Source organism: Chiloscyllium plagiosum, chromosome 13 (assembly GCF_004010195.1).
Source record: "Chiloscyllium plagiosum isolate BGI_BamShark_2017 chromosome 13, ASM401019v2, whole genome shotgun sequence".
Taxonomy (NCBI): domain Eukaryota; kingdom Metazoa; phylum Chordata; class Chondrichthyes; order Orectolobiformes; family Hemiscylliidae; genus Chiloscyllium; species Chiloscyllium plagiosum.
Window position 1 is genome coordinate 34,371,184 of NC_057722.1, and position 14,461 is coordinate 34,385,644.

A 14,461-nucleotide genomic window follows, 5' to 3' on the forward strand; every position below is an offset into this window, starting at 1 on the left:
TTTTAATTTTGAAAATTTTAATTGAGTTTATCCAAAGAGTAAATTTAAGTTCTTTAAGCTACTCTGATTAGTCCCATTCTTAACATCTGGAATTTTTTGGATGATAGCATTTGCATAACTACTTGGGCTCTGTACTGTTTATTGTATGCTATATCCATTGTTTAGTGAGAAGTTCCACATTGTAACTTCAGACTGAATTTTTACATATGTCGTGTGTTACCTTGTGTTATTATAGTGATAGAAATCGGCTGTCAATTTTTGACTTCCATCATTTGATTTTTAATACCTGGGACCTTATAGAGTAATAGAGTCATAGAGATGTACAGCATGGAAACAGACCCTTCGGTCCAACCTGTCCATGCCGACCAGCTATCCCAACCCAATCCAGTCCCACCTGCCAGCACCCAGCCCATATCCCTCCAAACTCTTCCTATTCATATACCCATCCAAATGCCTCTTAAATGTTGCAATTGGACCACCTCCACCACTTCCTCTGGCAGCTCATTCCATACACGTATCACCTTGTGTGTGAAAAAGAAGCCCTGTAGGTCTCTTCTAAATCTTTCCCCTCTCACCCTAAACCTATGCCTCTATGTGGACTAAAATAGTTTTTTTAAAAAGGAAAACACTGACTGAAGATGGTTGATGTAATTACATGACCACAGGTTTTGCTAGTTCATAAAACCATCAATAAACAAGGGGTCAATGTCTGTTCAGGCATGAGTGCTGACCAGGGTAATGGTCAGGAATTATATTCCCACCTCTGACTGTTTTATGAGGATAACGTGGGTTATGAGGATAACGTGGGTAAAAGGCATTGAGAGTATTTGATCAGCATGATCGTCTTAAATGGTAAAGCAGGCTTGACAAGCTGAAGGCCTTATTCCTGTTCCACACCCAACAGTGAGATAAAAACAGAGTTATCCACTGGACATCAAACGTACAAAACCAAGTTTCAACCTCAACCAGTTCAACTGGATTGATGTGAAGTTCAATAAGAATATGATGCAGGATTCAAGTCAACACCTTACAGAAGGCAGACATCAGACCTCCACCCACCGCTATCATAGAAATCAAATTTATAAAAATGTTTGACTCTGGTACATGGATTATGGAACTGGATGGTGAAGGATTAAAATTTAGGCCCAATTGAGGAAACAAATCTGACTTTCCCAAAGCAAGGTTTATAGCTAGAGTATGACAAAGAGAGAATGCAGAATGTGTGTGTTGTCATTCCAAATTTCATATTGTTATCTCATATCTTATGACAGAACACTCACTGTAAATAAAAGGAGAAATATTACTGAGTTTTTGTTTCATGTGGTGGGGAGGTGTTATGATAATGGTACAAATGGACAATCAATTTCCATCATCTTCATTACTGTGGAACATTGTTTTCATGAAGAAAAACACTGATTTGAAAGACCAGTGATCACAGGAGCACAAGTTCAGCTAATTCACTGAACCACCATGAAACAAGACTTGTCTGAACAGTAACTGACATGTCAGCAAGATGTCTGAAATCAGTCATTCAGGTCTGTACTTCCTGTTTGTTTTCCACCTTTCTGGAAGCTTTGTATATTAAGATGAAAGTCACCTGCAGATTGTCCAGCTTGGAAAAAGAACAACAAAAAAACTAGAAAGAGTAATACATAAATGAGCTGTACTTCAGGCAATAGTTTTTTAGAGAGAGAGGAAGGAACATTAATTTGTGATACAGAGCTGGAGTTCTCATTTTCTTGCTCATATTTCTCTCAGTCACTGGGAAAACAGCATCTGGTCGTAATGCAAGTTGAAGAAACACCCATTCACTGAGGACTCAAGGATATCTACAAATCTTATCTCTGCTGAGGATACAAGATATCAATTAATCAACTGTGTTTCTGGTTTAAACCTAATCCCTGAAGACTCTAAGGGCTTTTTCTTTAAATTACATATTCTTGACTTTCTTTTTATTAAACCATGCATTTCCCTTTTTAAACTTTAAATCTGTGTTAGTGTGTGTTTGATGTTGCATAATTTACCTTGGGGTTTAAGTAAAAAAATTCCTCTGTCTGTCATCCAAGAAAATCTTCTAACTAGAACTTAATTTTAACCAGTCCCATGTTTTAATGGAAGTGTGATTTAATGGGAAAACAAAGTAAACATCTTTGTTGCAGCCAAAAAAAGCTTTAAAAAGAGGGGAGTTGTTTCACCCCTCTACATCATCATAACACTTGTGCTGTTTCTGGCTTGCTCTCCTACACTCCTCATTGAACTTGGGCTGATCCTGAAACATCATGGTAACAGTAAACTGAGTGATATGTGAAATACAATTGTGTAGTTGCTGATGGTGCACAGTATCATATGGATGCCTACTTTTGAGCTGCTCGATCTCTTCCAAATCTATCCAATGTAGCATGCTGCAGTGCCACACCATATTTTGGAGGGTATCGTCAATGAGAAGATGGGACTTTGTCTCCACTGTGCAGTGAATATTCCTACTAATACTGTCTTGAGCAGATGCATTTGTCACAAGTGGATTGGCGAAGGTGAGGCCAAGTAAAATTGTCCTTCTTGTTGGTTATTTCAGATTCGAACGGTTTGGTCAATAGTGGTGCTACTGAGCCGTTTCTTGTGATGGACGCTGAAATATCCCACCAAAAGACCAAGCAGCTACTGCTACCATCAGTATTTTTGTTTATAGTCATAGCTATCATAGCACAGGAGATCATTCTGCCCATCAAGTCCATGCTGGTATTTAATGTGGAAAAACACTACTTCAATTGCAGCGGAAGAGCTGCAACAAGCAGATGTTTTCCTTGTCCATGTTTCACATGATGCTATCAGACTTCATGGGGTCTGAAGTCAATGTTGAGGATTTCGCTTTTCAGATAGAATATTCCTGAACCCAAATATCAGTTTCACTCCTTGTACTTTCCTCCAGCCCTTCAAATCTTTCTTTTTCCAGTATAAATTTGTGGGCGGCACAGTGGCTAGCACTGCTGCCTCACAGTGCCTAAGACCCGGGTTCAATTCCCACCTCAGGCGACTGACTGTGTGGAGTTTGCAAGTTCTCCCCGTGTCTGCGTGGGTTTCCTCCGGGTGCTCCGGTTTTCTCCCACCGTCCAAAGATGTGCAGGTCAGGTGAATTGGCCTTGCTAAATTGCCTGTAGTGTTAGGTTAAGGGGTAAATGTAGGGTATGGGTGGGTTGCGCTTCAGCAGGTCAGTGTGGACTTGTTGGGCCGAAGGGCCTGTTTCCACACTGTAACGTAATCTAATCTAATCTAAATCAAATTTCCTTTCGGAAATTACTGCTGAATCTGTTTAATTCATCCACCTTTCCAAATCATAAAAATCTACTGCATAAAATGTAATTTTTCTCATTCATTTTTGAATTATCTTAAGTCTGTGCCCTCTGGTTACCAACAATCCTGTAGTGGAAACACTTTGTCCTTATTTACTCTAACAATATCCCTCATAATTTTGAACTCCTTGATTAAATTTCCCTTCCATAACCTTCAGTGATTTAAAGAGAACAACACCAGCTTCTTTATGTTTTCCATACGGGGCAGCACGGTGGCTCAGTGGTTAGCACTGCTGCCTCACAGCACCAGGGGCCCGGGTTCAATTCCTGCCTCACCCAACTGTCTGTGTGGTGTTTGCACGTTCTCCCCGTGGTTGCGTGGGTTTCCTCCCACAATCCAAAGATGTGCAGGTTAGATGAATTGACCATGCTAAATTGCCTTTAGTGTGAGGTGCATCAGTCAGGGGTAAATGTAGGGGAATGGGTCTGGGTGGGTTGCTCTTCGGAGGGTCGGTGTGGACTTGTTGGGCCAAAGGGCCTGTTTCCATGCTGTAGGGAATCTAATCTAATCAAAGTCCTTCACTCATGCTGCCACTCTGGTACATCTCTTCTGAATTCCCACCATTGTCTTGACATCATTCCAAATAATAGTACTTATAAAAAATTTCTAAAGTATAGTGCCAAAAACAGGAATAATAATCTAGGTAAGGCCTAACTATTGATTTATAAAGATTTAGTAAACTTCTTTGTTTTTGTACTCTCTGCCTCAATTTTTAAAGTTAACAATCTCCAGGTTTCACTATTCCTAAATAATTTTTAAAATTGTTCCATTTAGTTTCTCCTTACTTATTCCCCCCAAATTTTAAGCATATATTTAAATAATATTTTTACTGTTTTAAGTGAATAGTATGTTTTAACATTTACATTTAATTTTTATTTTCCAAATATAAGTAGTCTTTACGCCAGTATTTACACATAATACCATTCACCAGCTGTGACAAAGTCTGGAAGAGCATTTCTAGTAACAGCTACTGTTATAGCATTAATTATAATTTTGTTACTTTATGCCTAAAAACAAGTTTAATCTTCTTACCTTACACTCTCTTTTTGATCATTTCGGCGATAGGTCTCACAGCACAATGTGGCTTTGACACTAGTTCTTAGAGGACAGACTATCTGCGACAAATTGTTTTGACAACACACAGGCCAATTTCTTGCCATGGTTTCTGTGTATTAGGGAAACGTTTCAGTCACTAACAGGACACACCAGTTTAACTACCTTTATCACAATATTTCCTTGGCATTTAAATTGAATTCACTAAAGGTAAAAGTGAATTGCACACAAAACAGAACAGAACATCAAACAGATGCACTCCCACAAACTTTACATTCAATCATTCACACAAGAACATTTATGGCTGTTGATATTTTGCTTTGCATTAACTAAAAGAAATTAGTTTCAGAGATTTTGGGTGTTTAATCCAGCAGGGAAAGTAGGGCACTTAGTCAAATTTTCTTTCTTTGTACAGAATAGAGAACAAATTAAGGAAGTCCTGGGATACCCTGAAAGCGCCTTTGAGAACTGACATTCTGAGCCAAAATGGCAACAGTCTGAACTTGCACAGCAACAAACTGAGATTTCTTGATTGAGGTTGAAACTTTATTGCTGGAACAGCACAGCAGGTCAGGCAGCATCCAGGGAACAGGAGATTCTTGACCCCATTCTGAGATTGAGCTGCAGGACTCAGATTTGGGTGACCTGTACTGCAATGGAAGTGACTCAATGTATGGATATTCATAATATGAAAAAAGAAGCCTATTTCATAATCATCTTCTAAAAATACCTATTGTTCAAATTTTCTGTCGAAAAACATTTCTGAAAATGTATCCCACAAAGAATGATAATTCAAGCCATTATGCGTCAATAACAAAATATACATAATACAAAGCATTGAACAATCACACAGTTTAATAATGGCCAATAATTTCACATAATCACTTAATGTCCTTTGGAAATCATAGTACTTAGTGATATAGTGTTTAAGTTTTGTTGATCAGCAACTTTATTTACATAATATACACTTTACACTAAGTGAATAGAAACTCTCACAATATACTTGTCCACATGAGTACTGCTGACAACAAACCCAGGCAAAATCTATTCCGCGTATTTGCATAATTACCCTAGACCCCATTATAAAAACTGTAAAAGGAACACATGAATGTAATTTATGCTTGTGTTTAGTAGAAAATTTTGTTTCATGTAACATCATTATTCACTTTGGTAAAGTATTAAAAAGCTGGTATTACAATTATTTAAAAAGTGTTCAGGCACTATAAAAATAATATAGCCAACCAAACAAATGTGAATACCAGTCAGTCAGAAATTTTAATCTTTCTGCATACTACAACAGAACAATAATTGCTCTATTGTGTTCTTAAAGTAAATTAACATCTCAAAAAAACCAATCTCTTTAGTAACTCCAAGAAAATCGATTATAATACACGCCAGTACCATTTTACTTCAAATTTGAATTGATTTAAATCAATTTTGTTTAAAAAAGGCAATAAAACATGTCCAAAGGACTATATTAGCTTAATTCATTGGTAGGAAAGATGATGGAATCCTTACTCAAAGAAGGACCAGAAAGACATCTGGAACCTGGATTTCCTAAGGCATGAGCATACAGTACCAACTTCATAAAATTCTTTGAAAAAGTAACAAAAAAGGAAGACAAGGCCTTCAATAAGATGCCACTTAGTTGGCTCACAAATAAAGCCATAAGACAAGTATCAGAATGGATAGCATGCTGGTGACAAAGCAGGCAAAGGGGTTCATCATGATTATTCAGACTAGCAAAAAGTGGAAAATAGTATTTCATGAGGACCAGTGCAGGGACTCTGATATTCAACACTTGCAATGAACTACTCTGGGCTTGAAAATTGGAAACCCAATTTAAAATCTAGTGGAAGATATCAAATGGGTATGCATAATAAATTCAAAGAGGGACAACAACAAAATATAGAAAGGCACTAACAATCTCCATGAATCACTGTGCAAGTGGCAATTGAACTTCAATATAGCTAAATGTAAGGTTTTTTTTCTGACAGGAAGAATAAAGAGGTTTTATACTATTTCATAAATAACTGTTTAAAGGGGCAGGAGAGCAAAGAGTTTGGGGTGTGAATGTTTAAATCACTATGTGTAACGATATCAGTTAACAAGGCCATAATAATTAAACAAGCACCTGGGTAATTTTCTGGCAAAACAGAACTAAAAGCACGAGTTATGTTATGCTTACATACATTCTCGATTAGATAACACAAGGTAGTCTAAGCTGCTCATGTCTCAATATTATATGGAAAACAAAGGCACTGGAGCAATTTCAAAAAAAAACAAATTATTAGAAGACATTAGAAGACAGAGCTTATTCCAGTAAGAAAAGGTTGAACAGGTTGGAGATTTTTTTCTATAAAAAATGGAGTCCTAAGACCTGTTAGAGGTCTTTCATTTTACAGGGTACACTTATGGATTTCTCCACTGTGGGGCCAACCAGAAATCGAAACCATAAATTTATGACAGACAATAAGTCCAGTATGAATTCACAAGGAAATTCTTTACAGAGAGAGTGATTAGAATGTGGTAGTCACAACTGTCAGATGTCGTTGAGGTGAATTGCATAGATGCATTTAAGAGCAACTAGATAAACACAGGTCAGGGAGAATAATGGAATTATTATTGATTGCAATAGATCAAAATGAGAGGAGACTTGTGTGAGGCATAAACATGTGAAAATGTTGGGTCCAATGCTCTGTACGTGTATTAATACAATGCACTCATAACTATTTCATTCTATGTATAAATTCAATACCAAAAATCAACACTTGTTTGCTTAATTGAACAAGTATTAGTTGATCATATGCACCACATAATTAAAAATCCGACAGAAAAATCTAACCTTTCACTTTTGTGGAAATTTCTGCCACCTTGACATTAATGAAGCCAGAATGACTTACATATTAAATTTTTAAGCTTTAAATTTTTATGCATTAAAATTATTAAAATATCTGCACTGTGCAGACTAGTGTGCCTCATGGATCAGGAACTATATGCTTCTTCACATACCCTTTTATTCTCATAACTTCCAAATGAAGGATTACATTTAAATTGCACCAATTTACTTGCTCAGAAATAAATTGAAAGTTAAGGACCTTTATGGAATAACCAAGCTAAAAACTGTTGTCAGCTTCTCTCTTCATGGTTTTTTTTACTTCTTTGATTGTCATTTCAAAGCAATATGTTTTAAAGCAGTTTTAAATATAATTTTCTTTCAGAAAACAAAACAGACAAAAATAGCAACAGTAAATCCATGAGCATAAATGGATTACATCTGTATTGAGTCTCCCTATTATACAGAAAAAAAATTGATCAATATCCTTTGAACAGAATATTACTCAGTAACACAATGAAGTTGGGTTTGGTAACACTGGATGAATTACAAACTACCGCATGAAGTACAGTTCTCTATGAAGTACATTTCGTTACAAAGCTGAAAACAAAGCTAAATGCTCTGACCTAACTTTGATAATTAATTTTTGACTGTGCAAAAGTATAAAATGGATGATTTGAATTAATGGAAACCAAAATCAGGAAGAGTGTAAAATGTACGGTGACTGGCTCTCACACATTTTACAGTATTGCACAAAGTCATGAGCTGTGTGCAGTGCCTAAGAGCAGTGCTTCTTACATGATTAGTTATGTTTACAAATTAACATCTAATCATAATGATAAATATCACTCATTTGAAAATAGGCTTTGATGAACTTCAGACACGTTCAAGAATTGCTTATGTTATAATTGACTTTGCATCGAAAAAATATTTTCATAGGAGTTACAAAATGCCTTAAACAAAGATGACTGAACATTTTACAATTCAAAAAAAGTGTTCTATGAACTTTTGAGGACTCTTTCACATTGAACATATTACAAATTACAATCAGGAAGCAGATGCATTTAAAGGGTTTTAATACTTTATCTTTAAATATGTCCAAATTTAAATTAACCTGAAAAATACATTATATATCTTTATGTGAAAGTTCCTTTAAAATATTGTGGGTCAAACAAATCAAATTGGATAATGAAACAAAATCATTATAAAGCTAACTGTAAGAATGTCACATCTCTGCCCGCCGATTCGTCCTTGCAGCAGGGTCTTCTCTGTCTTCTTCTTCCTCCTCCTCCTCTTCATAATTTTCATCTTCTTTCTCCCCTTCCTGATTGGTTTCATCAGCTATTGCCTCTTCTTCTTGTTTGTTAGGATCCCCTTCTTTCTTATCGATCTACAAATTGTAAAAATGACAAACCACTAAGAAAACATACTTTTTAAATACATGATATAATTTGACAGAATGCCTAATGCAGACACACGTGAAAATCTTAACTCTCTTTTCTACAAACAAACCTAGCTCAGACATGACTAAACATAACCATGCGAAATGACAACATTGCCGACTTTAAAGACTCTGGTTTCCTAATTAAATACATTCACAATGAAACATGCATGTTTCAAGTACACAACTTCTATGTATTTATCTGATGTAGTAACATTCAAACCTTTTTTTTTTTAATTGTTGGCAAACACTCACCCTGTTATTTAGGTGGTCTGGGTTTGTTGGAAAATAATAAACTCATTACTAAGATGCTCGGGTGCTGTGATAGTGTCCCTGCCACTGAGCCAAGAGGCGTGGGTTCAAGTCTCAACCTGCTCGAGTGTGTAAGAGCATCCCTGAACAGGTTCATTACAAAATATCTCAACTAATTACTAATCCCCTTCCCTTGGTCTATTAAATCCATTTTCTCTCTATTGTAAAACACTAAGATACCTCATAACAGGATACCAATATTGTATACAAATCATGTTGTTGTTGTCTCCCTATACTTGACCTAAACAAAAACATAGGTTGATCTATTTTGGAATAAAAACAGCAGATCATGCCACATCAACAATCATTGGGGTTTTCATGTAAGGTATTCTTTGTCAAATATTGAATTAATGGACAGAGTTTATTTGAAATGTATTGGCTGAATTTAAAGGTTTCATTTAAACAATTTCCCAAAACTCAGGATTGCCAATGGCCTGAAGATAACTCGTTGAAAAGTGCACAAGGCAGCAAATAAGAGAAGGTGGGTTGAAACTGGGCCTCTGTGTGGACTGTGTCTGGGCCTGAGTGTCAACTTGGGGGAAAAATGCCTGCTATATGATGTATGCCAGCAGTTTAGCTGTTGTCATGCTTGCATGGGTATTCATTCCTTAAATATATCTACTCTTAAACTGTATGAGTAATTTGTGAATGGAGGTTTCAGACCTGCATCAGTCATGATTTTACAACAGCCACTGAGGTCATCACCAGAAAAGTACAGCAAGTGAACTTACCTGTGGAGCAAACAGGAGCAGAGACTTTCCTCCTGGCTCCTACCTAAACAACTGAAACACACACAATATACAAGCTCCCTCTGGAGGTGCAATAAGCAACAGTAGCACCCTGTAAGATTATTAGAATGAGAGTTGCATTTGTTTTTTTCAAGAATCTACTTTGTCAGAAAAATTCCCTGATTGTAAATGAAAGTTACCAATCTTATTATTTCCAAGATAAAGGTGAGAAAGGGACTTTCAACCCTTGAAAGAAAATTAAGACATAAGAAATAGGAGCCTGAGCAAGCCCCCATTGTGTCTGCTCCATCATAAAAACACACAGGATATGCTAGAGCAACTCAGCAGGTCTTTCAGCGTCTGTGGACACAGAAACAGAGTTAATGTTTCAAGTGTGGTATGACTTCTTCAGTTCGGAAGAGATCATACCAGACTTGAAATTTTCAGATTTCCAGTATTTTGCTTTCATTCAAGTCTGCTGTGTCAGTCAAGTTGGTTATGGCTGATATCAGGCTTCAACTCTGCTTTCCTGTCTACATCCTATTTCCTTTGATTTGCTGAGACCAAAAATGTGTCTATCTCAGCCTTAACTATATTCAGTGATGGCTCATCTACAAACCACTGAGACAGAAAACTCCAAAAAATCCACAACCATTTGAGTGAAGAAATTTCTTCCCATTTCAGACTTATATGATCACCCCCTTATCTGGTGCTCTGGTGATATAGTGCTGTCGTATTCTAGATTCCCCAGCCAGGGGAAACAACATTTCAAAATCTACTGTCAAAACCCTGCAGGATCTTGCATCTGTCAATGAGATCACCTCTCATTCTACTAAAATCCAGACAATACAGCATCTCTCATCATTGGGCAATACTTTTATCCTAGTGTAAGTTGAGTGAAGCTTCTCTACACAGCCTTCAATTCATGTATATCCTTCCTTAAATACAAAGCCCAAAACTCTGCACAATGTGCACTCACCAAAGCTCTATACAACTGCAGCAAGACCTCTTTATTCTAGTACTCTCATTCCTCATTTGATTACAGCTTGGTCGAAACTCTGAGCTCCAGAGGTGAGATGAAAGTAGGTGCCATTAACATCAAGATATCATTTGACTGAACATGGTGTCAAGAAGCTCTAGCAGAACTGGAATCAATGGGAATCAAAAGGAAACATCAAAAGGAAGTGTCAAATAGAGCACTAAAGACGATGATAATGGTAGTTAGAGGTCAAGCATTTCAATCCTAGGGTATCTCAGCAAGAGTTCCTCAGGATCAACCATTTGTCCTAGGGCCAACCATTTTCAGCTGCTTCATCAATGACCTTCACCCCATGATAAGATCAGAAGTGGGAATGTTCACAGATGACTGCATAATACCTTGCACAATTTGTGACTCCTCAGATACTGAACAAGTCCATGTTCAAATGCAGCAAGACCTGCAAAATATTCAGGCTTACATGGCTTGTAACATTTGAGCCACACAAGTGGCAGGTAAGGAGCATCCCCAACAAGAGAGAATCTAACCATTGGCTTTCAATAGCATCACCACCGCTGAATATCCCACTATTGACATCCTGGGGTTTACCATTAACCAGAAACTGAACTGAAAGCCATATAAATGCTGTGGCTACAACTGCAGGTCAGAGGCTAGGAATAATTCTGTGTCAAGTAATGCACCTTCTGTTTCCTCAGTTCATGACCTACAAGGTACAAGTCAAGAGAGTGATACAAAACTCTCCATTTGGCTGAATGGATGCAAGTCCAACCTTGTTCAAGGCAAGTGACACCATCCAAAACAAATCAGCCTGTTTGAATAACATTGACCCTCAACACTCACACCCTTCACAAATGATGCACTGCAGTAACTCACTAAGACTCTTTCAATAGCACTTTCAAACTCGTGACCTCTACCATCTGGGAGGACAACGGCAACAGACATATGGAAATACCCCTACCACTTACAACCTCCTCTCCAAGTCACACACCATCTTGAAGTGCAACTGTATCACTGTCCCTTTACTGTCGCTGGGTCAGAATCCTGGAACCAGCTTCCTAACTGCATTTGGGTGTCCCTATTCTTCAGTTCAAGAAAGCAGTTCATCACCACCTTGTCTACAGTAGTCAGGGATGGACAATAAATACTGGTCTAACTATCAATGTCTCATCCTATGATCAAATATCAAAAAAAAATGTTTGGTATAACCAGGAATTTACAACTAACAGAACATCTATGTCTGATAAAGCTAAACCATTCTGATGTTGAAGTATTTCATCCCAACTGAGATCTTCCTTTACTGAAATGGACTTCTTAAAGATACGTCTTATGAATACTTGCGCAATACAACTTTTGAAGATCAGGTGAACAAAAACCACCAAATTAGGTTGTTGTCCAGGCTGTACCAATGTGAACCAGCTTCTTTAAGTACACCCAACTAAATTCCTTAGTCATAGCAATTCCATACAAGTGTAAACATGCTTGTTTCCAATTGCAAATCACCTTTTATTATGTCCTACTATACAGGGTGCCATGTTTGCCCATATAATGATAATTTCACTCAAAAGGAATACATTGATTTAAACTGTATTCGGATATCCTGCAGATATGACGGAATAAAGCAGCCTTTATTGACAGCTTTGGCAGTTTCAAATTTAAGCTGTTGGACTTTCCTGATGAAGAGCTCATGCCCAAAACATCGACTCTCCTGCTCTTCAGACTCTGCCTGGCCTGCTGTACTTTTCCAGCACCACACTCTCGACTCTATATTTAATCCTTGCCAGTCTTGTATCATTTGTACTTTCTTGCAGATGGAAGACAAGCAGATGTGTATCCGAACACTGACACTTTGACAGTCATTACACATTCCATTATTCAGAGGCCAATGATGAAAGATAGCACCATTCAGATGATTCCACATTACCGGTCATACTTGGATAGAGACATGGTTACAACAATGCCGTTGTGACCCAATGACCAATGTTACCTCCAAGCACAATATCACAATAGGTGTATAAAACTATGGAACTAATCTTCATATCCTTAACTAATCTAGTGAGTAGTGTGCATGAACTATTTCAATTTTGCCAAAAAATCAAGACTATGTTATTTTTTAGGATTGTAGCTTCAACACTTTATGCTTTTCTGTCTGTATAGTACAATATTGATACACAGAAAGTGCCATAGGTTGTTTGCTGAGAGACATCATACAGCAAACCCCATAAGACAAAGGTATCTGTACTTACTGACTGGCAGCAGACTCATTAAACTGAAACCTTTGGAATCAGCTTCCATTGAGAAACTTCAACAAGCTCTTGTCCCAGATTGCACTCAACACAGTCTATAATTTCTTTTTGTTTGTGCAATCAATTGTTTTAACTTAATTTTGTGAAACTTCTTGCATGGCCGCATGCGCCTGGTAACTTTAAGGAGAAGTCTTGTGCACAGCCTGCATGGGAACTTCAGAGTTACTGCATAGTTTAGAGGGAGCATTGACTGTGCCTGATGTAACTGAGGGAAGTATTTTGCACTCATTGCCCATCCAGTTAAGTGTCACCACATTGCTGTGCCTCTGGAGTCACATGTAGGCCAGACCAGGTAAGAATGGTAGCTTTCTTAAAAGATATTAGTGAACCGGATTTTCATGATAATTGACAAAGGTTACACGTTGGCAATATCTTAGGTTTCTCATTCAAATTTTTTTTTTACGGAATTCAAATTTCACCATCTGCCATCCAAAGACCATGTCCCCAGAACATTAAGATGTAAAAACTGTGTTGGAGAAACTCAGCAGGTCTGCGGTGTTCCAAAGAAGGGTTATGTTAGACTTGAAATGTTAACTTTATTTCTCTTCCCACAGATATTGCCAGACCAGCTGAGTTTTACCAGCACTTTTGATTTTTATTCCACATTTCCAGCATCCATAGTATTTTGTGTGTATTTCCCAGAACATCAGCCTGGGGCTTTGGATTACAAATCCTGTAACATTACCACTACATAACCGCCTACCCTTAAACTGAGTTTTGAAGTTTAACTGATTGCTGTGTCACATTTCAGTTATTAGGTTCCCACAAAAAAAAGATGCAATAACGGGTATTTTGAACAACATAACAGTCATCTGTTCTCTGGATGGCAATGCAGAAGATGCTTAGTTTGGACCAACAAAGGCAGAGCTGAGAAATGTGAGTGCAACAATAAATTGTCCGGTCACTGAGAGTGCAAATGCCACAGTGCAGACAGATTATATTGTCCTCGTGACAAATGGTCAAAACTTACCAGCTGTCTCCCAGGTGGCTCATAGGCCCTAATATTAACTCATCTATGTAATGGAAATTGCTGTTACCTCCAATGCTCTGGGACTTATAACTTGCACTAATTTATGGAAGTCCAGACTGCAGTAGATGTCTTGGTGCTTAGAAATCCCCAAATTATTTAATCCATCACCCTCTCAAAAACTGCAAGTCTGCTTCTGAAAAGCAAATATTTATCTCTCCAAGACGTGGTAGAGATTAGAGGCCCCACTCTGAATGGCAGCCATTAACCTTCTCCCAAATTCTGTGAGCACAGATTTCAGTTATGAGGGTTTGGCTGTCGAATCGCAGAAGGTGATCCAATCTTCCAGGCAAAACTACAGGGTGATGATGCTTTGATGGATGACACCACATATTCTAGAAAATGATTTTACTGAACTTTTAATTATAATGGTGAATCTCCATGGCACATCTTCCAACACTTGAAATAAATGCTTT

At 37.6% G+C, this 14,461-nt stretch overlaps 2 protein-coding genes across 3 annotated transcripts in view; both read right to left on the minus strand.

The window, feature by feature from the left end:
• The window catches only part of LOC122555902 (transient receptor potential cation channel subfamily V member 6-like), a 36,245-nt gene extending 31,571 nt beyond the window's left edge, over positions 1 to 4,674 (minus strand). The window contains exon 1 of the mRNA XM_043702167.1: positions 4,381 to 4,674. The gene's annotated coding sequence lies outside the window, so the exon portion shown is untranslated. The remainder of the gene's footprint in view (positions 1 to 4,380) is intronic.
• A 564-nt stretch (positions 4,675 to 5,238) lies between these two features.
• Positions 5,239 to 14,461, minus strand: part of golim4a (golgi integral membrane protein 4a) — a 108,766-nt gene continuing 99,543 nt past the window's right edge. For both annotated transcript variants that reach the window (XM_043702168.1, XM_043702169.1), the window contains one exon: positions 5,239 to 8,627. In XM_043702168.1, coding sequence (XP_043558103.1) covers positions 8,463 to 8,627 — 165 coding nt within the window. In that variant the 3' untranslated portion in view covers positions 5,239 to 8,462. The remainder of the gene's footprint in view (positions 8,628 to 14,461) is intronic.